Source organism: Oryctolagus cuniculus, chromosome 5 (genome assembly GCF_051225735.1).
Source record: "Oryctolagus cuniculus isolate XC-2025 breed Fujian yellow rabbit chromosome 5, ASM5122573v1, whole genome shotgun sequence".
NCBI classification, from domain to species: domain Eukaryota; kingdom Metazoa; phylum Chordata; class Mammalia; order Lagomorpha; family Leporidae; genus Oryctolagus; species Oryctolagus cuniculus.
Genome location: NC_142871.1, coordinates 19,112,191 through 19,140,159, shown reverse-complemented (window position 1 = coordinate 19,140,159; position 27,969 = coordinate 19,112,191). Strand labels below are relative to the sequence as shown.

Genomic DNA, 27,969 nt, shown 5'->3' with positions numbered 1-27,969 from the left:
GTAGGAAGGACCCACATGCTTTCCACCACCTCTCAGGCACATTAGCAGGAAGCTGAATTGGAAGCAGAAGCAGGACCCAATCCCAGTCACTCCTGTTTGGGATGTAGGCATTCCAATTGGCAGTTTAACTTGCTTTGTCATAACATTCTTCTCAAGGATTTCAATTTGCACTATAAGCTTATCTTTTTTTAAAGATTTTATTTATTTATGTATTTGAGATGTAGAATTACAGACAGTGAGAGGGAGAGGGAGAGAGAGAGGTCTTCCATCCACTGGTTCACTCCCCAAATGGCCACAGCAGCTGGAGCTGAGCCGATCGGAAGCCAGGAGCCAGGAGCTTCTGGGTCTTCCAGGTCTCCCACACGGGTGCAGGGGCCCAAGGACTTGGGCCATCTTCTACTGCTTTCCCAGGCCATAGCAGAGAGCTGGATTGGAAGAAGAGCAGCCAGGACTAGAACCAGCACCCATATGGGATGCGGCGCCACAGGCAGAGGATTAACCTACTGTGCCACAGTGCCAGCCCCTAAGCTTATCTTTTAATTCCACTTTGTACAAACTTTTTGAGGCCCTCTTGTGTTTTCAGGACACTTTTGCCTGTGTTAACTGGTTGGGTGAGCATCCAAGGCTTTTTAAAAAGATATCTTTGTGAAAATATTTAAATATTGATAGAAAATGAAGCCATTTGTTTTAATTCAGTGGAAAATAATTTCATTAAAGCGTAAATAAAGCTGTGCCAGCAATTTTCCTTCATTACAGTGTTTTGGGGACCGTGTTAATTATAAGAAATGGGGCTATTGGAGGCATTTACTCTGCATACAAACTCCTCATTGTTCACCATGGCTGGTGTGTGCTGACAGCTCCCTCTCAGAGAAATGCAACCCGTGCTGATGGTGGAAAGTGTGGCATTAGCATAATTTTTTGGCAAGGACAAGGCAGAGTTGCAGCATCGCCTTCTACAGTGACTCCTTCATCGCCAGCCTCTCTCCCGAGGCCCCAGCTCCAGGAGGTGATGCCGGGGCACGATTGTGTGGTGCCACCAAGGATCCAGTGTGAAACAGCTTCTGAGTAAGACAGGGAAGGTTCCCAGTCACTGACGATTATGACTTTAAAGGACCCGTGAAGAAAGGCTTTGGAAAGAATTGCTTGTGTCTGATCAAAACTGACAGTGTCGAGGTGGCTTTTTGACATTGACACTAATGCATGTTATGGTTCCTATAAGGGGAATTAGCATTAAAACACTTTTGTTCTTCAGGGACCAATTCAGACAAAAATAGATCTGCTAATGCATGACTTCAGAGTCAAGAATAAATTATATCTTCTGAGGCTCTGGAAGTTCATTTGCACTTCGCTAAATGTAGTTCACATAATTGGGAAAAAAAGTTTGTGCATTTTAGAATACATCTCAATTCACTATCAGAAAGTAATAGAATTTACTAATTATTTTATATTAATATTCACCCTTTACACAATAAATTACTTTTCTGACCTCAGGATTCCCTTTGATTTCCTGAATAAGAAACAGATTTATAACATGAGATGTGGGCGTCTGACTTAGTGGTTAAGACCTGGTTGGGACGCCTGCCTCCCACGTCAGAATGCCTGGATTTGAGTCCCCGCTCCGATCCCGATTCAGCTTCCTGCTACTACTCACCCTTCGAGGCAGCAGGTGAAGGCTTAATTGCTTGAGTCCCTGCTACCTGCGTGGGAGACCTGGATTGAGCTCCTGGCTCCTGCTTTTGCTTTGGTCCAACCTCAGCTATTGCAGGCATTTGGGGAATGAACCAGTAGATGGAGGCGTTTTCTCTCTGTCTCTCCACCCTCCCAAATGAGATGACACAACTGATACAATTGGGTAATGTAAGATAAAGGACCAGTGACATTCACTGAGCATTTACTATTTGATAGGCACTGTGCTAAGTTTATATATAAGCTGAATTTAATTTTACATTTAATTTAAAACAAATTTATCTTTAATGCATTAAATTTTCCTGATACCTCAATGAGTTAGTAGCCTCATGGTGCAGATGGGACCATTGAACCTCGGGAAAATTATAGGATGTCTCCAAGGTCACAGAACTGAAGGGCAGGTCTAGGATTTCCACCTGGATGCCTCCATGACCCTGGAGCTACTGTTGGTTGTCACTGGTCAGTTCACTTAGTGGTACTGAATCTGTTAAGTGGTTCTGGGCTTCTTCCCACACTCTCTTATTTAAGAGTGGCTGTTGCTATTTAAAATACTAGGAGCCCTGGCTCTTGTATTCAGTAGTCCTCCCTCATGCTGGCGATCCTGGCAGTTTCTTTATTCATTGTGCTGGTCTCTGTTGGATTCTCCTGGGCGTTGGGCGCCCCTGCAGACCAAGTTCCCTCACCCCCTCTCCATGCCGGGCCCAATGCTGGGAAGGAAGGGATGCTCCTCTGTGCTGGGAACACAGAGTTTTCGCTTCCGTTTTTCCAGGGGCCTCTTCCTTGTAGATCCCGTGGGCCCATTGACTGTGTTCGCGGGATCACAAGGCTTCTCCAGGACTGGTGGGATAGTTCCTGGTTGTGTAAGTCAGGCAGGGGCTGGGGGAATTCCAGGCGGATGGAGGATTGGGTTTTACCTCCTCACTTGATGCATGAAGCAAGAAGTTCAACACAACAACACACTGCAGGAACAATAATTCTTTTCTTTTTTTTTCTTTTTTTAAGATTAATTTATTTAAGAGGCAAAGTTCCAGACAGAGAGAGGGAGAGACACAGAGAGAGAGGTCTTCCATCTGCTGGTTCACGCCCGAAATGGCCATAATGGTCAGAGCTGGGCCCATCTGTAGCCAAGACCCAGGAGCTTCCTCGGATCTCCCATGGGGGTGCAGGGGCCCAAGCACTAGGGCCACCTTCTACTGCTTTCCTAGGCCATAGCAGAGAGCTGGATCAGAAGTGGAGCAGCTGGGACTCGAATCAGTGTCCATAGGAGATGCTGGTGCTGCAGGTGGAAGCTTAACCTGCTATGCCATAGTGCCAGCCCCAACAATTCTCCTTGAAAAGATATTAGGAGTCCCAGAAAGGTTTAGGGGGACCCATGTAGTTTGAAGGGTGAGCTCCATGCCCAGAGCTACCCTGTGCCTGCACACTCCTAGGCAGCCTGTGCACCAGCCCCAGCCCTTTTCAGTCTCTTCACAGCCCTGGAACAGGTGCTGACCAGAGTCCCCTGGTGCTGCCCTCCCTTGGCAGTGGTTCTGTGATTAACCATGCTGCATCTGTGTTGTCCTGTGACCCGTGACCTCCCCGGGGAGTGATGAAGGTGACCCGTGATTGACATAAGTCTGATTAAAATCTCCTTTTTTTTTTTTTATTTTTTAACTTCTGGAAAAAGAGATTTAGCCTGAATCACAAAGTATGTTCATTTGTATTTGGTAGCTCAATGGTTCTCAACTCTGGCTAGACGTTAGAATTACCTGAGGAACTTTAAAAAATGTGAGATGCTTGGGACTTGTCCCAGAATAATTAAATCAGAGTAGCTAAGGCTAGGGCTTGGCATCAACATTTCTTAAAAGCATTGCAGACGAGTGAAATGTGCAGCGGAGGATAAAAGCTGAGTGAGAGAGGGGAGAAGCAGTGTCGTTCCCCCTCTTCGTGGAGGAACGACACAGGACCCTGCGCTGTTCTTTTGTCTGCTCGGCCCTCCACAGGTTTGCTGCTGGTTCTTCCCGGGTTGGCTACCGTCCCTTCCACCTCTGTGGAAGGGCGGTTCCCCCTGCCACTTTCCCCACTTCCGTGGGGGAGCGGCACACCGCCGGCTGGCTCTCTCGGGGGCTGCACAGGTGTTCCTTCAGATAGATGTTCCTCTTAGATGTTCCTGGTGCATGGTGTCTCTCTCCTCCTTTATAGTCCTCTTCCGCCAATCCCAACTCTGCTACCCACACGCTGAGTACGCTGCTCTCCTCCAATCAGGAGCAGGTCCTACAGTTTATTGGTTGAACTGGAGGCAGCTGTGTAGAAGCTGTTTCCTCCTCTCCCAGCGCCATATTGTGGGAGAGCAGATGCATAGAATAAGTCTTAATTCCAGTAACAGTCTAGTCCGAGTTGCTCCCAGTTGCTCCCCACAAGGCAGAGAAGGTGGCTCTCGTGCAACCAGCACTGCTAGCAAACACTTGCTGGTGCCTCTGATGAGTAGATATTCTCCTGAGTGTTTTCCATAGGATGAAATTATCCTCATGTATTCCATACAGTAACTGAGAGGCTGATTCCATTTTTACAGATGTGTATGTGGAAAATTTTGAGAAGGGTAAGCAGTGTATTCACAGTGGAATGAACATTTCTTGGGGGCATTCTCTCCTAACAAGATTTAGCCTGTTTCAGTACACTTCGTCTAATTTTTCAGATTCATTGTCTTGTCATAGAAGACTAGAGCATTCTTATATGGTTAGCGTGGTTCTGTCGGGAAACATGGATATATTATGGTAAACAGCCAGAAATCTTCAGATTTTGGGGCACAGATTTTGGCCTCCTAGTTTCTGGCATCAGATTTCACGTGAATTTCCTGAAATACATCTTTGCTAAAAATGGCTTGTAAGTATGGAGACCTTGACACATGCATGACCCTACAAGGACTCTGGTCAACACGCAAGCTGCATCGCCCATGTACTTGGAGTCAACACCTTGTCACAGTGACACATGACCTCACATGTCGTATTTGTACTGTCTCTGGGATGTGTCCTTCATGAAGAGTTAGGGCTAGGGTGAGGTTTAGGTCTTATTGGCATTTTCTGGTTTCAAAATCTGAGATCACTGGCCTTCTACAGGGCATTTTCAAAAACATGTGAAACCACTAGTGTGTTATTTTGGTGTAAGGTCTATGAATGTTATCATGTTGATAGAATCATGTAAGCACCATGCCAGCAGCATGTGGGACAGCTCCATGGGCTGGTGTGTGGCTTCGAGCCAGAAGCCACCTCTGACTCCTCCACCCATCTGAAGCCTGTATAAGCTGAATCTCCTGTTAGAGTGTGGTCTCTGTGCCAGCCTTGCTGGTGAATTCTTGGCAGTTCAGACAGGCTCTACTTGGAAGTTTGACCAATGGTAGGAGTGGAAACACGGGGTATGTGTCTTCTTTTTCTCCACTTTGAGAAGACTACTGTCTTTCTTTCTTTCTTTCTTTTTAAGATTATTATTTATTTGAGAGGTAGAATTACAGACAGTGAGAGGGAGAGACAGAGAGAGAGAGGTCTTCCATCCACTGGTTCACTCCCCAAATGGCCACTACGGATGGAGCTGGGTCAATCCAAAGCCAGGAGTCAGGAGCTTCTTCCGGGTCTCCCACACAGATGCAGGGGCCCAAGTGCCTGGGCCATTTCTGCTGCTTTCCTAGGCTACAGCAGAGAGCTGGATTGGAAGAACAGCCAGGACTTAAACTGGCACCCATATGGCACTGCCCGCAGAGGATTAACCTACTGTGCCACAGTGCCGCCCCTATATTTCTTTCTTTTTAAACAAGATTTATTTATTTGAAAGGCAGAGTGATATGCAAAGGGAGGGACAGGGTGGGGGAGAGAGAGAGAGAGGGAGGGAGGGAGGGGAGAGGGAGGGATGGAGGAATGGAAAGATGTCTGCAATAGCCAGAGCTGGCATGTTGAAGCCAGAGACCAGAAACTCCATCTTGATCTTCCTTGTGGGTAGCTTGGGACCACACACTTGAGCCATTCTTTCCCAGGGTGCATTGCAGGATGCCAGATCAGAAACAGAAATGCTGGGGGTGTCCAGTCTGGGACACAAGTGTCTCAAGCTGTGGCTTAACTTTCTGAGCCACAATACCCAATCTGATACTGTATTTCTGGATCCTCAAAGGAAGGACTTGAGATATGACAAGGAGGCTCGAATCACAATGCTAAGGGTTCAGCTTGCTTTCTGGAAAAAGAAGGATGTGCCTGTAGCGTGCTCTGTGCTGCCTCTTAGGAGGCTGCAGTCTGAATCTGCAGTGCCTAGGGTGGAGATACACAGGTACGTGGAGGGGGCTGCGGGTGAGGGCTGGTGTCTGGGCCACCGCCCACTGCCATCCCTCCGGTACCTTTTCTTCCTTTTCCTGGTTTTAGATCTTGAGCTGTGCTCAAAGGCTGGGAGGGCTTGGCTCTGATTTTGCCCACCACTTACCATCTCCAGAATCCTCCACAAGGCCCAGCAGCCAGCACTTCTTCGCTGCATGGAAGCCGACTCAGGACAGCCCCTCTGGATAGCAGTGTTCACCCTTTGACCTCCACAGGGAATACGTTCCCAACTCTAGTTGCAGAAATTGTGTCAGTTGCGTTGACTTTGCACCGTGAAAGCATCAAGTCCTAGGATGAAAAGCTGTACCTAAATCCCGAGTGATAACAGTTGTGCCCTAGAAATGAGAAACTGGCTGTCTGCAGCTGATGGAACACCCTGTGTCCAGGTAGCTGCTTGCTCTTTTCAGAACCTCTGTTACCAGGGTGAGGCCCGTACAGCCTCTGGGCTTTGATAACTGTTGACAGCAATGTGGGGAACTGCTGGTGAGATTACGGCACCCAGGGTCCAAGGGCCAGCAATGGTGAGCCCTGTCCCTCCTGTGTGCAGAAAGAACTGTTAAGAGGGCTGACTCGTTCTCGCGCCATGGCATGTGATGGTGAGAGTCCTCTGTAAAGAAGGGAGCAGAGTGGAGGATGGAGGGAGAAGATGGTCAGAAAATAATGAATTATCTTAGAAGATCCTTGCATTTTCCAGAGCAAGAACTAATCAGAGCAGTCAAGCTACATGTGTGGGTTCCAGTTCTACACTGTTGTTAGTTGGCTGAGTGGCTTGGTGAGACGCTTAGCTTACTTCACCTGGTGGGATCAGCGCACTCTTCATGAAGCACCTGGCAAATCATAAGCGTTCAATAAAGGTTATGATGCAGGCCTCTGTGAACTTACTGGTTTCCAGGTCCTTCCACAGGGGAAGAGGTGCTCTGTAAGATTTCTGGTGTAGACAACAGGTTAACCCAGGATTTTACTCAGTAAGCAAACACTGAGTGCTTACTCTGTTCCAAGCTCCTTTCTAGGAACTGTAGCGATGGACAAGTTGGCAAGGAGCTTATATGCTAGTTGAAAAAGACAGTAAGAGAGTAAACCAATCAGTGAGCATACTATTTTATTTTTCAATTATGGATTGATTCATTTTGAAAGGCAGAGAGAGAGAATGAATAAGTGCTCCTTTCTGCTTGTTCACTTTCCGAATGCCGGCAAGGGCTGGAGCTGACAGCTAGTAACTCAATCCAGGTCTCCTGAGTGGGTGGCAGAAACTTGAGCCATCCTCTGCTTCCTCCCAGGGTCTACACTGACGGGCAACTGGAATCAGGAACCCAACCCACATGCTCCAGTGTGGGCTGTCAGCATCTTACCTACCATCTTACTCTCTAGGCCAGACACTCACCCCAGATGTGAACATCTGTAAGGAAGTGACTGAGCGGAGCCTGGATGAAGAGGGTGGGGAAGAGCTGTTCTGGAAGAGGAAAGAGCCAGCTCAATGAGCCTTGGTTGGCTGCCGGCTGGTGTGTCCTGGAGCTCAGAGAGGAATGCTGTGGCCAGGGGAGGCTGGGTGGGAGGAAGGACCTGCTTTGTGTAGGTCCTTGCAGACCATGTTGACTAGCATGTGCTTAGAGAAGCAGATGTGAAACAGAAGGCTAATCTGATCTGACTAGGTGAAGCATGCACTAGTTTCCACATGGGTAGGGAAGAAAACTGCAATGAGTGAAGAGACCCAGGGGAGGTACAGAAGGCACAGGGGATGGTGAGAAGCGGTCAGCTTTGAGTGATATGTTGAAGACTGAGCCATCAGGACTTGTGATTTTGTTGGTTATGTACAGAGTAGGGAAGAGATGGATCAAGGGTGACTCTTGGGCTTTGACCTGAAAAGGGGACATGTTTGAGGGGAGGGACAAGTTGTGTAACCCAGTGAGGAAGACAGGGGAAGCAGAAGTTTGGAGGATGGAATTGGAGCAAATGAAGAGCTTCCTTTGGGACAGGCAAAGCAGGAGATGCCTGTAGACATCCTGGGCAGCAATTGGGCATCGAAATCATCCCTTTTAGAAAATTTTAGGATCTTGTTCTTATGGAAACTTTTATATTTTAGAAACATTTTGTTACTTGAGCCCTCTTTGGTCCTAGAGATTGATATGTGGAGGACACAGTGGAGGATTTTTGGGGTTTCCCACACCCCCCCTGGAGAAGAGGCATTCCCACAATGAGCAGATGGAAATGCTGGCCCTCTACCAGCGACATGATGGTGGAATATTTCTGAACAGCTCTCCAGACCCAGGCAGCTCTTTCTCTGTGTTCTGTTACACCTGTCCTCTTTACTAAGTCGGATCTTACATCCTGTGTAGGTGCATTCCTAGAGGAGTTCAGCATAGCAATTAAGATCTAACAAATTGTTAATCGTGTTTACATTTGAAAGGTTCCTGGAAAATAGTCCAATTATGAGCATGGAAAGTGAATGTCTTGTGTGCTAAACTTGAGTCCCATTTTCCCTTTGCCATCTACAAAAGGCTGGTGAGTACAGTCCTTGTGGACATGGAGTGGGTTATAAATCACAAACTGCAAAGAAAAGGGAATGGGTGATGACTCAGTGTGGAAAAACCTGTAAGCCAAACCCACTTATTTATTATGTTTGGATACATTTACTTAGTTGAACTGTCCCTGGCTTAAGCTCTGCTTCCCCATTTTATTCCAACTTCTTAAGTCACTTTTGCTCTCCACTGTCAAAAGCACCTTTCATCCACTCAAACTAGGACATTTATCTTGCCCCTTAATCTACTGCCCTCTATAAATATTCTTATGCTTCCAACATTTCCTGCCTTCAGTTCTATGAGGAAGTCTGGTCATCTTTACATCTGGGGAAAGGTGATTTCCTCTAGACTCAATGATCATTACTCATCTTGGATGGGTTCCTCAGATTGTATCAACTGCATTATTGGATACCCCCTCTGATCAGACATTGTCAGATGGTAACATCTGTAGTGTCTGGGTGCACACAAGCTGGAGATGGCAAGATGCAAGGTAGGCCTTTTAGAATGGCAGCTGCCTGGACATACCCTGGGAAAACTAGGCTTCCCTTCTCCCTGTGGTGTAACAGTTCTGTGACTGGTGACTGAGTTAGGGACTTTCTCCAGGTCTCCGTACAATGAGGACAATTCTAGCCCACCTCAGATATTCGAATTCGATGAATGAATATGAATACCTACAAAACACTTTTTAGATTATCTGGCACATAAAGGGAAATCTGAAGCTTCACTGCTTTCCGAATGCCTCCGAGTCTTTTATTCATTGGGAAACAATATCGTGCACCCTGGACGTTCACATGCAGTCGTGGCTGTCAGTGCAGACACATCAGGCTTCAGAAGTGGGCTCGATTGAAAAGCTGATGGAGAGGTGACACCTGCAAAAGCAGTCTGCAGAAGTGGAGCACAGGGGGTTCTCATCATGTGCTTCCTGTGACCAGCTGTGTAGCATCGCTGGGGAGCTGGTTAGAAATGCAAATACTCAGAGATACTGAATCAGAACAGTGGGTCTGGGGCCAGGCATTCTGTGTTTGTAATGAACCTTTGTCCAGCTAATTCTGATGTAGACTGAAGTTGGAGAACTCATAGTGTAAGGTAAACTCTACAGACCAGTCAGTCCCTCCTTACCCTCAGGGGATACGTTCCAAGACCCCAGTGGATGCCTGAAACTGTAGCTAGTGTGGAACCCTATATAGATAGTATTTTTTTTCTCATACCAAAGATAAAGTTTAATTTATAAATTAGGTACAATAAGAGATTAACAGCACCAATGATAAACAATTTCAACAATTTACTTTTTCCTTCTTCACAATTTCAAGGATAGAAGATTCATTCTTATCATACATTTTAGCAAGTTGAGCGTATAATCTTTTTTTTTTATTTAGTCAAGAGCCTTCACCTTCATTTAACAAAAGCACTTTGCAGCTTCTCTTTGGCATATCTGGATTTCCAGCTTCACTATTGATACTGTGGGGCCATTATTAAACAAAATAAAGTAGCTTAAACATAGGGACTGCAATACAGTGACAGATGATTGAGAATTGACAACTACTAGATGACAAAAGGGTGAGTAGAGTATACAGCATGGACATGCTAGACAAAGGAATGATTCACTTCCCAGGTGAGAGAGCAGGACAGTGGGAGATTTCATCACCCTACTCAGAATGGCTCACAATTTAAAACTTATCAGTTGTTTACTTGTGGAAGTTTGCTTGTGATATTTTCAGAGTACGATTGGCTATAATAACTGACACTGTGGATAAGGAAAATGGCTGTAATGGGGGAGGAACAATGGCACATGTTTCTGTGTGTGTGTTTGTGTGCATACTTGTATGTGTGGAATGCAGCTGTTGAAACTGTCGCCAAGCATGGTAATATCAGCAAAACCTGGCCAAACTGGTGATTCATGACCCATTCTTCTTTGGTACTGTTGTTGGAAAAGAGAAATCTCTATAATGCTTATTTTCAATGTTTTGCATTAAATTCCTTCAGGGTTTTAAAATTTCTTCTTCTTTTTTTTTTTTCTAGGAAATTCCACTTATTTGGATGACCATGGACCACCTCCTAGTAGGGTAAGACTTGCTTGGGATGTGAACCCCTTTTCCTTAACAGCTTCTGACTCAACTCCACCCAACTAGGTCCCTCCTGGCCTTGAATTGCTTACAAGAAAATAGTAGGTGGCAAATGTTAAATTAATCTTTGGCTTCTAATAAGGAGGAAGGGAAGATCATGAAGAGAGCCAGAGGGAGAAGTGCGAAAGAGCTTCTGTTTCATTGGTAGCTGTAGTTACCCAGGTGCTGAGGCTATAGACTGGCTTCAGACCTGGGGTGGCTTCTCCTGTTTATTGCCACATTCACCTTGGTGTTGACACTGGCCCGTGATGTGCTGCCCACACCCTGCTTCCCCATGTATTTGGGCTTTGGGATTAGACTTGCTTCTGTCCCAACTCCCCAAGCATAGCCACTGCCCTTTGAAAGCTGGCCTGGTCTGGCCATGCACCCACTTTCATTCTTCCTAAGAACGGTTCTGCCTGGCTTTTTAACAATATTCCCTTAGTATATTTTCCCCACCACTGTCTATTTTCTTGAGATCAATAAAAACCAAATGCCAATGTAGTGAAAAGCAAGAAAACTAGAACCAATGATCATTGTACATGAGAAAATACATGTAATGCAATAGGATCTCCTTTATTTCCAAACTTGCATTCCTTGTAATTTTTTTTACAATACTTTTTTTATTCCCGGGAGGAAATGATGGTAGCAGTTGATTTCTACTTGGAAAAGGGAGAGGTTTATGCTTGGCAAAATGAAAAGTTGCTGATCCCATATCTATCACTCTCACTTTAAGATTTGTCTTACAGACCTATGAAATTCCAAAGTATAGATACCTGTGCTGCAACTCTCCTAGTACTTGGTGGTTTTCTTAGTCTTTGGCCTTAGAAGGCGATGATGTGTGCAAAGGGTGGTTGTAAGAACATGGTGAGAAGGTCCCCAGCCACCAACTACAGGGGCTTTGGGGAAAATTTATCTCAGAGTCACTTTACAGCACCATGTTGACCATCATGAGCTTCACGGTAAGATGTTTCTAGATTCAACATTGGTTCTGCGATGTTCCAGCTGTGTGACATGGGACACTTCACTTAAAATTCTCATGTGCAGAGCGGGACTAAAATTATCAGCCACAACACAGGAGTCTGAATGGATTGATGAGCTCATGTATCATACGCACTCAGCACCCACATGATGAATATCGAATCAGTGGTGGCTGGTGGTTGCCAGACTTGGGCATCGTTAAGATTGTGGATGAATGGTGTAGCACTTGTCTGTCACACTTGATCTACCAGAGGCTTATTGAGTGCCTATGATACTGCAGGCACCAGAAATACAAAATGAACAACAAAAATAGCCCCTGTCCTAGAGAAGCAATGGAACGTAGGTGATTTTGTGCCATATGAGACTAAGAATCATGCTTAATTTGCCTCAGATCCTCATATCCTCGTGTTAGCTTCAATGCACAAAGAGGCCCATCATAGTCATTCATTGAGTTTCATGGAATTAGACCGTGGAATCCAGAGCTGGCACCTGAATTAGGTCTCCTGGATCCCCTCCCAGGTTCTTTCCACTAGGCTGGTATTCTCAAGCTTCAGCTTGCATCAGGATTACCTAGAGGCATATTCAAACACAGATTGCTGGGTCCTGTCCCCAGAGTGCCCAAAACTCAGTAGGTTAGGGATAGGACCAGAGCATTTACTCCTACAAACCCGCACATGATGCTGGTGCTGGGAGTCTGCAGACCACATCTGAGAAATGTTGCCCTAGAGGCCAGGACTCCAATGAAACCTGGTCCCTGGGCAGTTTTCCTGTGTTATTCTCACTGTAAATAGCCTACAGAGAGTGGGATAGCCTTGTGCATAAAGTATATTTGAATATTACGTTGTCTGGTGGTGAAAATGTACTTTCTTTTGGCCATTGCCTACTCAGGAGGGAAAACGGGAGGAATGAGACATAAACAGCCTGGTAGATTCCATCACCCCTGTCTTCTCTTGTCTCCCACCGAAGACCCAGGGAAGCCCCCCTCTTCCTGTGCCCTGATGGCCATGAGCAGGGATTCGGTGGCCCTGTTGGTGGAACGTTTCAGCTATTTCCTGCCGTAGCTTCTTGGGAAATTCCTTTGGGTTCCAGGTTGCTAAACATGGTTTTATTCTCTGGTGGGAAGACCCAGGCTAACCTGAAATGAACTTGTCTTTTTAAACTTCTTCCTTGGTAGCCAACCTGAGCCATCCCTTTAGTCTGCCTGCTGGCCTCACCATAGCTGAGGAGCCCAGCTAACCTGTCCAGCAGCATGGTAGGTGCTAGATTCCATGTCACTCTCTTTGCTCCCTGTTATGCTTCAACCTTGACCCCTGTAGTCTGATTTTCAGTACCATCTTGATTCATAAAAATGATCAGATTTGTATGAGATTATTTTACACCACTTGTAGAGTAAATCTGATTCCATCAAATCTTTTCCAAGTTTAAGTATTATGAATACAATCTCTTTGAATCAGCAGATGTTTACCTAATACAGATTCTATCAGGAGAACTGCATTCTCATTATCTGAAAGTGGAGGAGCCACACCGTCCTTGACTTTTTAAGCAGTGGGCATAGGAAGAAGAAGACGATAAAAAGGATGAAGACAGTCCTGGTGCGCTGACATCACTCCATCCAAGGTTACGGCTTCTGGCAGGGGGAAGTGAATCCTGGAGGTCAGACTTTGGTCCTGTGAGTGTGCCCTGCGCTAGGGCCTTGGAGATTTGAGTCTGTAGACCACTGGCTTATCCAGAGGATAAGGACTCACACATGCTTGCCTCCAGGGTGAACCCCAACCTGGCAGGGGACAGCACCGCGGAGTCCAGAGCCATATTTTTCATGTTTGTTTAGCACTCAGAAATAACCTTCTGACGCCAAGACTGAAAGAGTTGTGATCTAGATAAAATAAGGTTTTAAACCCTGAAAATATACTGAGGTTACAGCGAGTTCTCATTTTATTAAAAGTTGAGTTCCACAAGTTTCACATTCCTCAAGTAATAGCCATTTAGGGAATAGGGTGTGCCACACAGCACAGACTGGAGCCCAGCCTTCGTTCTCTCCAGTGTTTTCCTAAGAAAAAACAAGTGCCTCTGGCTTCCCCTTGTTTTTAAAATCCGGTTGGACCTTGTGGCTCACCTCAGTGTTTGAGCACAGTTGTTGTTGAAAGGTGGGTGTGAATGTTTTCCTGTGACCACCATGTTTTACTAGCACTGTGCCTGTGCACAAAACGCGGTTGCTCAAGGATCGAGCCCTGCAAAGAGGGAACATGTGGCTCCCTCGCAAGCAAATTAAAGATACTCTTGAGTCAACAACAGGTACAAAACAGAAAGCAGAGTGAGGTAGCGCTTTTTGTAAACTTGCATGTAGAAAGGTCTACAGAGAAAAGCCTTGGAAGAGCAATGATGTTTTTTCCAGGCAGTGAGATTTCAAGAGATGTTTTCTCTTTTCTTTATATTTTCTGTATAATCTGAGTTCATTAAAGTCATGCCTGCTCAATCAAGAGACCAGGAAAAGAAATTTCCCAGGATAAGAGAAGCTGAAGGAAGGCTGCAGGGTCCATAGCCCCCTGGGCAGCTTGAGCTCCGGGAGTCCGATGCTTTCTCTTTGTTCATGTCACCTGGGGACCGGGTGTGAGCCGCAGGCATCAGCAGCGATGACTGCAGTTGGCAATAAATAGGCTGTAGTTATCATTTCACGTATCTGACGGACCCAAAACCAATAAACAAGAAAAGCTGTTCTAAGCAACGCGAGGATAATAAAATCACTCTCCATAGTTGATGGATCTCTTTTCCTATGTGCTTAGCCCTATGCAAAGCACTTTGCATGCAAAATTTACTCTCTATAAAACTCTGTAAAAGAGGAAGTAATTTTTTAATCTTTATTTTACAGACGAGGGAACGTGGGTCTTGGAGAGTCCGACTAACTTGCCAAAGGTCTTAAATTCCAGCCCAGCTCAGGTCCGGGTGACTCCAGGGCCCATGAAGTAGACCATTTTCATTTTATTTCTGGAGTTTACACCATTAAGTAAGTTTTCGGATACAGTGATTAGTACTCCAAAGAAATTTCAACTCTCAGTGTACCCCAAAAAATAGTCCTCACCATTTACCATGTGGATCCATTGGACACTTGAACTTTTTTTAAACAATCTGTGGAATGTCTTCACTTCTAATTTCTCTGTGTCCTTCCACTCACCTTTGGATATATACCTGGCCTCGGCATTTGTCTGTTTTCAAATTTTATAAAAGTGAATTTTGGTGTACAAAAGTTGAAAAGAAAATTTGGGGGTACAAATGGTAAAAGGATACTCTTCCCACCTTGATCTAGCAAAACAGAGCGGTGCAGGTGCTTTTCACACAATCATCATTGGAGGAGGTCTTTCTTGACTGTGTATTTTCTTTTTGTCCTTAGAAATCTAATGTTTCCTCAGAGAATTGAGGCAGGATGTTGTATCCCAAGGCTGCACAGGCTGAGGTCTCACTTCCATGACCCAGCTCCCCCTCGTCAGTATCTTCAGGGCTGTTGTTTGTCCCTTTCATCTATAATTCTCCTCCTGCTTGTGAAGCCTCATTCCCAACTATTTTTCTTTGTCATTAGGCATAAATGAAAAATTTTAAAATTGCTGTTTTAGCGGGGGCCGGCGCCATGGCTCATGTGGTTAATTCTCCGCCTGTGGTGCCGGAATCCCATTAGGGCTCTGGGTTCTAGTCCCGGTTGAGGCACCGGTTCTGTCCTAGTCGCTCCTCTTCCAGGCCAGCTCTCTGCTGTGGCCTGGGAGTGCAGTGGAGGATGGCCCAAGTGCTTGGGCCCTGCGCCCGCATGGGAGACCAGGAAGAGGCACCTGGCTCCTGGCTTCATATTGGCACAGCACCGGCCATAGTGGCCGTTGAGGGGTGAATCAATGGAGGGAAGACCTTTCTCTCTGTCTTTCTCACTGTCTATGACTGTACCTGTCAAAAAAAAAATCGCTATTCTAGCCAATGAAACTTAAAGCAAACTACAAAGAATGGTCTCTCCAGTCTTCTTTTACATCCCTAGGAAAGATTATGCAATACTTTGGACAATGCAATGAGAAATACAAAGGATGATGTAACAGTGACAGTTTATTTCATGAATGAATCATTTCTCCTGGGTGTACACTGTTCTGTAGTCGCCATAAGGCTCACAGAGTTATTTAAGTTTAAATTAATTAAAGACAAAATTCAGTCCCCCAGTTGCAATTGCCGCATTTCAAATTCCTTGTAGACTATGTGACTAATGTCTATTGTATTGAATGACATAGAATAGAACATTTTGATCATTGACAAAAATTCTATTAAATGACAGTGTTCTAAGCCATTGTGTTATTTGTACATTTTTTGCTGCTTTGGCCTTTTTTTAATATAGACTTAGGAATGACTGACCATAGTTAATGTGTAGTTATCCCCAGGATGATAAAATAGTAAAATGTTTCCAAAAAATAGAAAAACATACCACAAGAATTCTTTAATGGATCTTAGATGTTTTTAAAGAGGTTAATGGCCCCATATGGTGGTTGCCAGGTAGAATGAGAATTTTTTTGTTTTTAAAGATATTTATTTATTTATTTATTTATCTACTTGAAAAGCAGACCAAGGGAAACCAAGAGTGAGAGTGAGAGAGAGAAATTGATCTTTTAGGGAGGTCAATCTTCCATCAGCTGTTTCACTTTCCAAATACCTGCAAAAGCTAGGGCTGGGCCAGGCCAAAGCCGGGAGCCAGCAGTTCCATCTGGGTCTCCCATGTGCATGGCAAGGACTCAAGCACTTAGACCATCATTCACTACCTACCAGGATGCATTAACAGAAAGCTGGATCAGAAGCTAAGGAGCCGAGACTCGAACTGGCACTCCAATATGGGATGTGGTATCCCAAACAGCAGCTTAACCCGCTCTACCACAACACCCACTCCTGATATATCCTTAAGTCTAAGTGACCCCATACAGATAACCATGCATTCGCTGGAGCATGTACTATGCATCAGACGTGTGCCCTGTGCCAGGTGCCATAGCTGTAAGACCGCAGAGGGCACAGTTCCTGACTTCAAGGAGCATAAAGTCCTGGGTGGGGCCAGGCTGGCAAACAGGTCCATACAAACTCCCAGTGTGCTGCTAGGTGCCAGGCGTGAGCAGCAGGAACAAGAGGAGCACAGGAGACAGCCTGAGCTCCTCTCAGGTCGAGAACCCTGGGTTGGGTTGGAGAGGAGAGAGAAACTAGCTCAGAGGGTCTGAGACAGAGGGGTGAGGAAGGATTGAAGAGCCGTTTGTGGGACATGGAGGCAGGAGCTACTTTGAGCAGTTTCACTCGAACAGGAAAGAGGAAAGATGCTAGCCCAGGAGGCACGGATCATATTGACATTAATATTTAGTAGGAAAAACCCTATCGTAGGAAAGGAATGATAAGTTGTAAATTCATTGTTGGCTGGGGTTATGGCTGAATTCTGCCCCCACAAGAGAGATGCAGACGCCTGACCCAGAACCTGTGAATGAAGTCTTATTGGTTAATAGGCTTCTTGCAGCCACAGTGGAGACAGGATCATCTTGAAGTGTGTGTGTGTGTGTGTGTGTGTGTGTGACCCTAATCCAGTGTGACTGCTGTCTTCATAAGAGCAGGGGAATTTGGCCGGCTCCGCGGCTCACTAGGCTAATCCTCCGCCTAGCGGCGCCGGCACACCGGGTTCTAGTCCTGGTCGGGGCGCCGGATTCTGTCCCGGTTGCCCCTCTTCCAGGCCAGCTCTCTGCTGTGGCCAGGGAGTGCAGTGGAGGATGGCCCAAGTGCTTGGGCCCTGCACCCCATGGGAGACCAGGAGAAGCACCTGGCTCCTGCCATCGTATCAGCGCAGTGCGCCGGCCACAGCACACTGGCCGCGGCGGCCATTGGAGGGTGAACCAATGGCAAAGGAAGACCTTTCTCTCTGTCTCTCTCTCTCTCTCACTGTCCACTCTGCCTGTGGGGGGAAAAAAAAAGAGCAGGGGAATTTGAACAGGCACAAGGCCATGTGATGACAGAGGCAGATTGGTGTTCTGCTGCCGCATGCCAAGGTACACCAAGGCTTGGTGCCAGAATCTATGGGAGAGGCATGGAGCAGAGTCTCTCTCTGAGCCTCCGGGAAGGAGCCAGCCCTGTACACACCTTGATTTCAGGCACCAGGTCTCCTGACGTAGGACAGAACAATTTTGTGTCATTGGAGCCACCCATTCATGGTGCATTACTGCAGTCACCCTGGGAAAGAATACACATGGGTTGGAGTTTATTATCTTCACTAGCCAGGATAATACGGAGTGTTGTGCCCATGAGGCATGATGTGGTTTCATTTAATAAACTTTGAAACTGTCCTTAGACCTATGATTAGGATAATGTAAGTGCATGTTTGTGTTTTTCCATTTTCCACACCAGCCAGATCTGTTTCCCAGTCTCCACTTCCACTTTCCCTCCTGATTCTCATGTCTTCAGCAACTCCCAGCATCCTCTGCAATTTCGTATATTTAAAATTCACTTTTACTGTTCCAGTTGAGTTACTTTATGTACAAAAACCAGATGACATCATATTTTTTCTCTGACAAGGATGTCAGTGACAATTTATTTAAGAGAAAGTTACTGGGCCGGTGCCGCGGCTCACTAGGCTAATCCTCCGCCTTGCGGCGCCAGCACACCAGGTTCTAGTCCCAGTCGGGGCACTGGATTCTGTCCCGGTTTCCCCTCTTCCAGGCCAGCTCTCTGCTGTGGCCAGGGAGGGCAGTGGAGGATGGCCCAGGTGCTTGGGCCCTGCACCCCATGGGAGACCAGGAGGAGCACCTGGCTCCTGCCATTGGATCAGCGCGGTGCGCCGGCCACAGCGCAGCGGCCATTGGAGGGTGAACCAATGGCAAAGGAAGACCTTTCTCTCTGTCTCTCTCTCTCACTGTCCACTCTGCCTGTCAAAAAATAAAAATAAAAAAAAAGATAAAAAAAGAGAAAGTTACTAAAGTGAGGTGCCCTATTGCCCCAGGAAGAGAGAGCCACAAAACAAAAAACCTACTATCAGAGTTCATTGCCTTTCTTTTAAGATTTTATTTATTTTAGAGGTAGAGTTACAGAGAGAGGGAGAAACAGTTCTTCCATCCATTGGTTCACTCTCCAAATGACCACAACAGCTGGAGCTGGGCCGATTCCTAGCCAGGAGCCAGGAGCTTTTTCCAGGTCTTCCACATGGGTGCAGGGACTCAAGCACTTGGGCCATCTTCCACAGCTTTCTCAGGCCATAGTAGAGAGCTGGATTGGAAGAAAAGCAGCCGGGACATGAAGCAGCACCCATATGGGATGCTGATGCCACAGGCAGAGGCTTAGCCTACTATGCCATAGTGCTAGCCTCAAGTTCATTGCCTTTAAAGAAATACCAGGGTCCTTCAGAATGCTTGTGGGAAAAAAATGCCAATTAAAATAAAAGTTTATTTTGATGTAAATAAAATCCACTCAGTTTTTCCATAATACACTCTTCCCATGAACTTTTTGAAGGCCTTTCTAATGGCCCCACATTTTTTCAAAAAAAGATGTAATTATCTATTTGAAAAGCATAGTTACACAGAGAGAGGGAGAAGGGAAGGGAGAGAGAGAGAAAGAGAGAGAGAGAATGCTTCCATCTACTGGTTCACTCCCATATGGCTGCACAGCCAGGGCTGAGCCAGTCTGAAGCCAGGGCAAGAGCTTCTTCCAGGTCTCCCATATGGATGGCAGGGGCCTAAGCGCTTTGGCCATTGTTTGTGCTTTTCCCAGGCCATTAGCGGGGAGCTGGATCAAAAGTGGAGCAGCCTGACTCGAACCGGCACTCATTTGGGATGCTGGCATTGCAGGTGGTGGCTTTACCCACTATGCCACAAGGCCAGCCCTTTATATCCTCATTTCCACAGAAGATTTCTCAGCCAAACTTTTAACAGCACTACCATTGAGTTCATAAGAAACACTGCATTTCTGTTTCTCTTTTTGTTTTTCCCTTTTGACAACTTCTTTAAATTTGACAACCCTGTTAGCTGAAAAAATTTTAGCATTCTGTAATAGAGAAACCAGTATTTCCATTCCTTGGTTTGAGCCTAAAAAGAACCCAAACATCTCGTCAGCATAGCAGGTGATTTGCTTTGTGGAAGGTATTAGGAATGCAATTACTTTCAGATGTCTGGGCTATGCATCTGTCATGTTGGAGATCTAAAATCCCCATTTCACTGAGGTCAGGAATGCTGGATTTTACGTGCATAAATGGATCCTTTGGTCAGAGTCACTGTCTACTTGGGAGAGTAGGGCTTGGATTCAAGGGAAAAATGAATTTCTGATCTCTGTCTCCTAACACCTCAAGACCTATACTTTTAGGGTGCAGACGTAGCCAACACCTTGTTTTCCTTCTATCTCTGAGGACTTGCACAAAACAAATAAGTCTTCGGCCCAGAACTGGGTTGTGGGCAGTGCTGCCCTGTGTAGCATGCTTGCGATACTGCTGCTAAAAGGGCCCTCCTGGCCTCATGGTTCCTTCTGGTCCTGTCATGAGTGACCTCTGATGGATACCTTCTCATTTTTTATGTAATCCTTAGAGTTAATCCTTATAGTTATTTTTAAATTAGGAATCATTCCAAACCCAAAAAAAAAGTGGGACTAATAAACGCACCCCCACTCTGTGCACTCCAAGTCGTCACCCTCGGATTTGAAACACAGATGCTTCTTCCTGACTTTCATTTTCATTCTTGCTGCCCAGGAGCTGAGGAGCTCAGGTTTTGGATTCAGATGTTGGTTCAGATCCCAGCTATGTGACTTGTTACCCTAAGTACTTCCTCTTTGAGTTTCAATTTTCTGTTGCTGAAAGGGTCGTAATGCCCCCTTATTAGGATTGTGAGGTTTAAATGGGGTAACTGGAAAGCACTTGTCATGATGCCAGGCACAGAGGCGGCCCCCAGCAGTAGGTCCTGTACTGTGGTATGGTTTCCTTTTTAAAGCTTTTTTTTTTTTTTAACAGATTCTGGTAATTCAATTTACTATAACCTTCACGTATGCCTTGCTCCCAACACTTCACATCCCTACCCTGTTTTCTTTGGATTTTTAAAAGCAATTGCATGCCAGTTGGCATACAGAAACCATCTCTATGTATAAGAATGTTGAGATCCTGTGGTTCTCCCACTTCCCTTTTTTTATTTTTTTCCATTGGTTTGGGGTAGTTCAGCACACGAAGCAAGGCCCTCAATCCCCTGCCATTTCATTTTTCTTAAGCTCTTATTGTTCTCTGTGTCCAAACCTGACTTTACTCAAAGTCCTTTTCAAAAAAGACTACAGAATGAAGCTGCTTTTCATTTTATGGAAGAATCAATTGCACTGGGTAATAGGTTTGTGTTTAATGATTCATGATAAATATATTAGGTTCAGAGAAAGAGAGAAATAGCTAGACAGAATGAGTCTGGGAGTTAGGAATCAGTTTCACTCTGATGAGCATGACCTTGAAGGAATCTCTTCCACCTTCTCATTTTATTTTTTGACCATGACAAATAATGGGAAAATTAATGACTTGCATATTTTACTTTTAAATAATTCTAAGAGCTTCTCTTTGCCCAGTGCGTGCTATGAAGAATGTTGTTTTTTGGTATTTTGTTTGAGATGGGGGCATTATCAGCTTAGAAGGAAAAAGAATCTGCAAAAAGGAAACAGATCCACCTTACATAATAGGGTTACAGTTTCTTATCCCAAAATTGCCTGTGTTCTTGCTCCACTCGTACTTCATAGCCATCACAGCTCTTAAACGTTTACCGCACAAGTGCTTGACCCAGCTAAGCTGCCCTCTGAGATTCAACTTTCAGTAGAGATCTGTGTCCAAGTTCAGAGAAAACTTCTAAATTTATCAATTTTATGAGCATGTAATGTGTCCACCACTTCCCCAGAAGAACATGACGAATCCATTTCCGCCTCAACAGTTGTTTTTTTTTAGACACATCTTCCACTCTGTCTTTATTATTATTTTTAAAAAATTCCGCGAAGCCACAGGTTTAAAAATATGTGGTTTATGTAATTGTTCTTTTAGTATCGTCCCCACCCCACTCCCCAAGGGCCAGTTATCGTTGATAAGATGTTTTCCAAACCAGCACCAGTTGCAATCATCAACTCACTGGTGGTTGGGGTTGAGCTGCCTTTAACAAAAACCAAGGGCTTTAAAAGAAGCATGAAGTTTTAAAAATGCACATTGTTGTTGCAAAGCACATTTAATCAAGAAATTGCTTCAGTAAATTCAGAAAAACCCATGCCACCATTGTTTGGCAGAGTGACAGTCGCCTCAGGGATGCAAAGTTGCAGTAATTTAATTATCATAGCACCCCTGATAGAGTTACTCAATCCTTTCCTTGTTTGTTTTATTTCTTCCTTGACCTTCTGATCAATATGTTTTGTTTTAAAGATTATACACACTCCTCTGTTTTCATTTGGAAAGTGCAGAGCACTACAAAGTAGTTCACCTATAATATTATCGCATAGACAAACAAAATGAACAGCTCTTCCCAATCCTGTGCAGTGTTTATCGTCCAGACAGCATATTAAGCCTTTGTGTCTCACTGGTTGCTGATATTTTGCCAGGCGTATGTTTAGTCAAAGCCCCAGCTGCACAGATTGTAAGGAACCCCATGGATCCTAGGCGGTGTGTGTAAAACGATGGTTCCTGACCACAGCCCTCCTCGTCACTTCCTGCTCCTCAGGAACAGTCACTCAGTACTCCTGATTCTTCGCTGTTAAATCTCATGTCTCCGGATGAGCTGCTTTTGTTGCCATTTCTTGATTCTACACACGGGTGTGTTCCAGGGTGTCAGCTTCAGGGAGATAGGGTTTAGCTCTATAGCTGCAGCCCACCCATCCCCACTGCACCCAGGAATCTCTCATCACTCCCTTGTCATCCTAACCTGAATGTATGTTACTGGGACTATTCAGTGTTTTTATTATTATTATTACTTAAAAACATTTTTATCAGAAATTTTACATATTTTACATATCTATGGAGTACCATTTAATATTTCAATGCATATATATATATACATTATCAGGGTAAATATATCCTTCTCTTCAAAATTTAGTATTTCTTTATGGTACAAAATTCTAAATCCTATCTTCTAGGTTTTGTTATTAGGAAAATTTTAAAAACCATTACATTAACATTCATATAGTCACCCTAATGTGCTATAGAACCCCAGAATTTTTTTAAAGAATTTTTTTTTGAAAGACAGCGTTACAAAGAGAGGAAGAGAGAGAGAGAGAGAGAGAGAGATGTCTTCCATTCACTGGTTCACTCCCCAAATGGTTGAAATGGCTGGAGCTGGGTTGATCCAAAGCCAGGAGCCAAGAGCTTCCTCCAGGACTCCCATGTGGGTGCAGGGGCCCAAGGACTTAGGGCCATCCTCCACTGCTTTCCCAGGTACATTAGCAGGCAGCTGATTTGGAAGTGGAGCAGCCAGGACTCAAACCAGCACCCACATGGGATGCCAGCACTGCAGGCTGGGTTTTAACCTGCTGTGCCACTGGCCCCAGAACTACTACTACTACTACTACTACTACTAGTTCTTTTTAAAGATTTATTTATTTATTGGAGAGGCATAGTTACAAACAGAGACAGAGGTCTTCCGACTTCTGGTTCACACTCCAAATGGCCACAATGGCTGGAACTGGGCTGATCCAAAGCCAGGAGCCAGGAGCTTTCTCCAGGTCTCCCATGTGGATGCAGGGGCCCAAGCACTTGGCCCATCTTCCACTGCTTTTCCCGGCCATTAGCAGGAAGCTGGATTGGAAGTGGAGCAGCCAGGATTTGAATCAGCACCCATATGGGATGCCAACCCCACAGGTAGAGGCTAAACCTACTATGCCACAACACCGCCCCCACCTCCCCAGAACTTCTTATGCCCATTGAGCTAACTCAGTACCCATTAATCGACCTTTCCCCATCCCTCTCATCTGCCCTCCCTACTCAGCCTCTGCTTGGCACCATTATGCTTTCAACTTCCATGGAGTCACCTTTATGTAGACTTCACATATGAGTGAGAACACGTGTTACTTGTCTTTCTGTGATTGTCTTGTTTTATTTAACATAATGCCCTTCTGTCCCATCCAGGTGGTTGTTAATGACAAGATTTCATCCTTTGTATGGCCATTAGTTCATTGTGTAGATGTACCACGTCTTCTTTATGCGTTCAGCAGCGGATGGACGCTTAGGTTGTTTGTGTTTGTTGCCTGTTATGAGTGGTGCTACAATAAACATGGGAAGATGTCTCTGGCAGACTGATTTCACTTTCTGTGGATGTAGTCTCAGTAGCAGGATTGTTAGATCATATGGTTATTCTGACTCTGGGTTTTGAAGAACCACCATGCAGGTTTTCACAGTGGTTTATTGATTTATATTTCCACCAACAGTGTTAGGAGGGTTCCTTTTTTCTCATCAGCACTTGTTATCTTTTGTCTTTCTGATTAGCGGTGAATCTAACTGGAATGAGGAGATACCTCACTGTGGTTTCAAGAAATGTCTTTTTAGATCTAGTGCCCATTTTTCAGTTAGGGTTATTTGGAGGGGAGGCTGTTTTTTTTTAGTTCCTTAACCTAATCTAGCGATGCACCTCTTGGCAGCTGGATAACTTGCAGGTGTCTGCTCCCATGCTCTAGGCTGTCTCTTCCCTCTGTGGATGGTGTTCCTTTGCTGTACAGAAGCTTTTAGTTCAATAAGATCCCATTTGTCTGCTTTGCTTTTGTTTCCTGTGCTCTTGAGGTCTGGTTAAAAAAAAAATCCTTGCAGCGTCCTGAAGCATTTCCGTTATGTTTTTTTCTAGCAGTTTCACAGTTTCAGGTCTTACCCAGCGTTTTACTGGTGAGGCTAGGTGAATAATACCAGCAACTGAGCCACGGTGGTTACCATTTCCTTTCCTGCCCAGTTTTTACTTTTCTTTATAACAAATAGTTGCCTTGTTTTGTAAATTCAGTGATGTACTTTTCCATGATCTCCAGCTAACCTTCACGCTCTGCTGTGGTGGCGTGAGTCTCCTCTCGGTATCCTCACGCAGACCAGGCATCAGATCAGTGTTGGGCTGAGGGCGCCTGAGGCCTTCACACCTGCTGCCGTTTAGACGGGTGGCTCCCTCCGCCCTCATCGCAGGCGCGTCTCCAGGTCACTCTTCATTTCCTGCTATGTTAGCTCCCACTCCCTGCCACAAGCCCAGTGGCTTACAACAACATGTATTGATTATCGTATAATTCTGGAGGTCCCCAGGAAGTCCGGCACAGGTGTCGCAGGCTCCAGGGGAGAATTTATTCCTTGACTTTCCTATCTTCTGGAAGCCACTTCTTTTCCTTGGCCCTTGCCCCCTTTCTCTTCAAAGCTGGTGTTGTTGCACCTTCAACTCTCCCCTGACTCTCCTCTCTCCTTCCACTTACAAAGACCCTTGCGATTATTTGGGGCCCAGCTGGCAAGTCCAGGATCACCTCCCTTGTCATCACCGAATCGTATCTGCAAAGTCTCTTTGGCAGCATTCTGGAGCTTAGACCTGGACATCTGTTGGAGGCCATGCTTTTGCCTTGTGCCCAGCATTTCCTCTTTCCTCAGCCTCCAGTAGCTTCCTGAGGAAAAATCGCCTGGAATAGCCATTGTCTGAAATGTTACATGTCTAAAAATGTCTTTATTTCGCCCTTGATTGATGGCTTGACAGGATTTAGAATTCCAGATTGGAACTCTGTTAATCGTAATAGGCTAGCGTGAAGCAATTATCATAAACTCTGAAATGTCAGTGACTTCACACATCGGGTTTATTTCTTGATTAAAAGAGGGTAGTTCTGGAAGTTTATGGAAAAAATAAAATGAAAATTCAAGTTATTTTCATGTAAAAAATTAAATTTTGTGTATAGTTTTTTTTTCATAATGCACATTTTCCACACACTTTTTGAACTTTTAATTTCATTTCCTATACACTTTTAACATTTTATTTATTTATCTGACAGGCAGAAAGAGTATGAGAAAGAACAAGAGAGCTCCCATCCTCTGATTTATTCTCAAAAGCCTACCACCACTGGGGCTGGGCTGGGCTGAAGCCAGATGCCCAGAATTCATTCTAGAACTTCCATGTGAGTGGCAAGAATTTAGTCACTTGAGCCATCACTGCTATGTCCCAGGGTCAGCCTTAACAGGAAGCTGGACCCTGGCGTGGCGACTTGAACTCAGGCGCTCCATGACAGGGTACGGGTGTCTTAACTGGTAGGCTAACTTCCTGCCCGTCCATGAACTTGCTCAAGTACTCTCCGATTAGAACTCATGTGGGTCCGTGGCTCTTAGGGAGCTACCTTTATAAGCTAGTTCAGAATCAGGCTATCACTATCTCGTGGCTTCACCATGTCAACACAGGGCCTCCATGTCTCTGTGGTCGGATGGAGAGGAGCTAGATGGGCCTGTCAAGACTTACCTATCATTCCTTCAGCCTAGGAGTGATCTGTGTCACTTCTGTGAGCGGTCTGTTGGCCAGACCTGGTCACAAGGTCTTGCTCGCCTGCAAGGAGCCGGGAAGTAGAATGCATGAGTACCTGAGCCTCAGATGTCTCTGTCACAGAGCAATTTCCCTTGGGAATGTCAAGGTGGTTGTCCATTTTATTGTAGCATCCAGTATTTCTGTTGAGAAGACTAATGCTTGACTGTCTAGCTGAAAATCTAATTAGTCTCTATGGAAGCTGCTTATTTTATTTTTTAAATGTTTATTTGTTTATTTGAAAGTCAGAGTTACAGAGAGAGACAGAGAGGGAAAGAGAGAAAGGGAGATCTTCCATCACTGGGTCACTCCCTAGATGTCCTTAACTGCCAGGACTGGGCCAGGCTGGAGCCAGGAGTCTCATCTGAGTTTCTCATGTGGGTGGCAGGGGCCCAAGTACCTGGGCCACCTTCTGCTGCTTTTCCTCTGCCATTAGCAAGGAGCTGGATCAGAAATAGAGCAGCCAGGACATGAACCAGTGTCCTTATGGGATGCTGGCATCACAGGCAGTAGCTTTAGCCGGCGCACCACAACACAGGCCCCAGTTCTTATCCTTACTGTCCTAAACTTTACAGTTTTGTGCCTAGTGTTTGTCAGTTTTCTTTGGGCCTTTCAGCATGAAAGCTGGTGTACTGAGAAATGTTCATTTAGCGTTTTTTCCCCTATTTTCATTTCCTGTCTTTCTGGCCCACCCCTAATTTCACTGTTGAACCTCTAGAACGAATCTGTATTTATTGTATTTTATTTTATTTATTTTTTGACAGGCAGAGTCAGACAGTGAGAGAGAAAGACAGAGAGAAAGGTCTTCCTTCCATTGATTCACCCCCGAAATGGCCGCTACAGTGGCCGCGCTGCGCCGATCCAAAGCCTGGAACCAGGTGCTTCCTCCAGGTCTCCCGTGTGGGTGCAGGGCCCAAGCACTTGGGCCATCCTCCACTGCACTCCTGGGCCACAGCAGAGAGCTGGACTGGAAGAGGGGCAGCTGGGACAGAATCTAGCGCCCCAACCGGGACTAGAACCCGGGGTGCCGGCACCGCAGGCAGAGGATTAGCTTAGTGAGCCGCGGTGCCGGCCATGTATTTCCTATTTTTATACCTCTTATTTTTCCTTTGTCTTTTGGCTCCTCTATCTGGAAGAGTTTCTCAACTTTGTCTTCCAACCTTCCTGTTAAGTTTCTTTCTTGTTGTTCTCATATTTTTAATTTCCAAGAGCTTTTCTGTTGTTATTATTCTCTGAATGTTCCTTATTATAGTATTGTTTGGTTCCAGAGAGGGCCCTTGAATTTCTTACAAAAGATTATTGTTAGATATTTTAGAATTTTTTTGTTGCTAGTGTGAGTAGAATCCATGTCTTCCACTATATTTTAAATTGATTGTTGTAGTATGGAAATCTGATTGATTTTTTGTGTTTTGTTGTTAAACTTTTGAATTCAATGATTTTTCAGTTCTTTTTCTTTTCCTTAATGGGGAATGACAAAATTGACAAAAACAGTCGTTTTATATTTTCCTGCCTAAATCTGTTCAAGGCTTTATAGCATTATCTAGAACAACACTAAGTAACATAAGGCCCATGGTCGGGGAGCATGCATTAACTGTCCTTATGGCACTCACATGTTGAACGTGTACCTGCACATAGTGGTGCTCGGTAGACATTGTCAAGTCAATGACTTGGGTATTAGAGGTGGTATTTTTGCTTTGCTTGCAGTTTTAAGGACACAGTTACAAGTGCTTTACCATTAAGTGAAAACTTTATTTTTAGTTTAAGGTAAATATCCCTTGTCATGTTAAGGAAATGTTTTCTAATTTCTGCACACATTCAATCATTTGAAAGAACATGTTCCCTGTGTGGCTTGTCATCTTGTCCTTAGAAACTTGAG

At 45.1% G+C, this 27,969-nt stretch overlaps 1 protein-coding gene across 3 annotated transcripts in view; it reads left to right on the top strand.

Annotated features, from left to right (window-relative positions):
- Positions 1–27,969, top strand: part of UST (uronyl 2-sulfotransferase) — a 337,883-nt gene that overhangs the window by 112,952 nt on the left and 196,962 nt on the right. For all 3 annotated transcript variants that reach the window (XM_089333646.1, XM_051836817.3, XM_089333645.1), the window contains exon 2: positions 10,556–10,599. In XM_089333646.1, the coding sequence (XP_089189772.1) occupies positions 10,556–10,599 (44 nt within the window). The remainder of the gene's footprint in view (positions 1–10,555; positions 10,600–27,969) is intronic.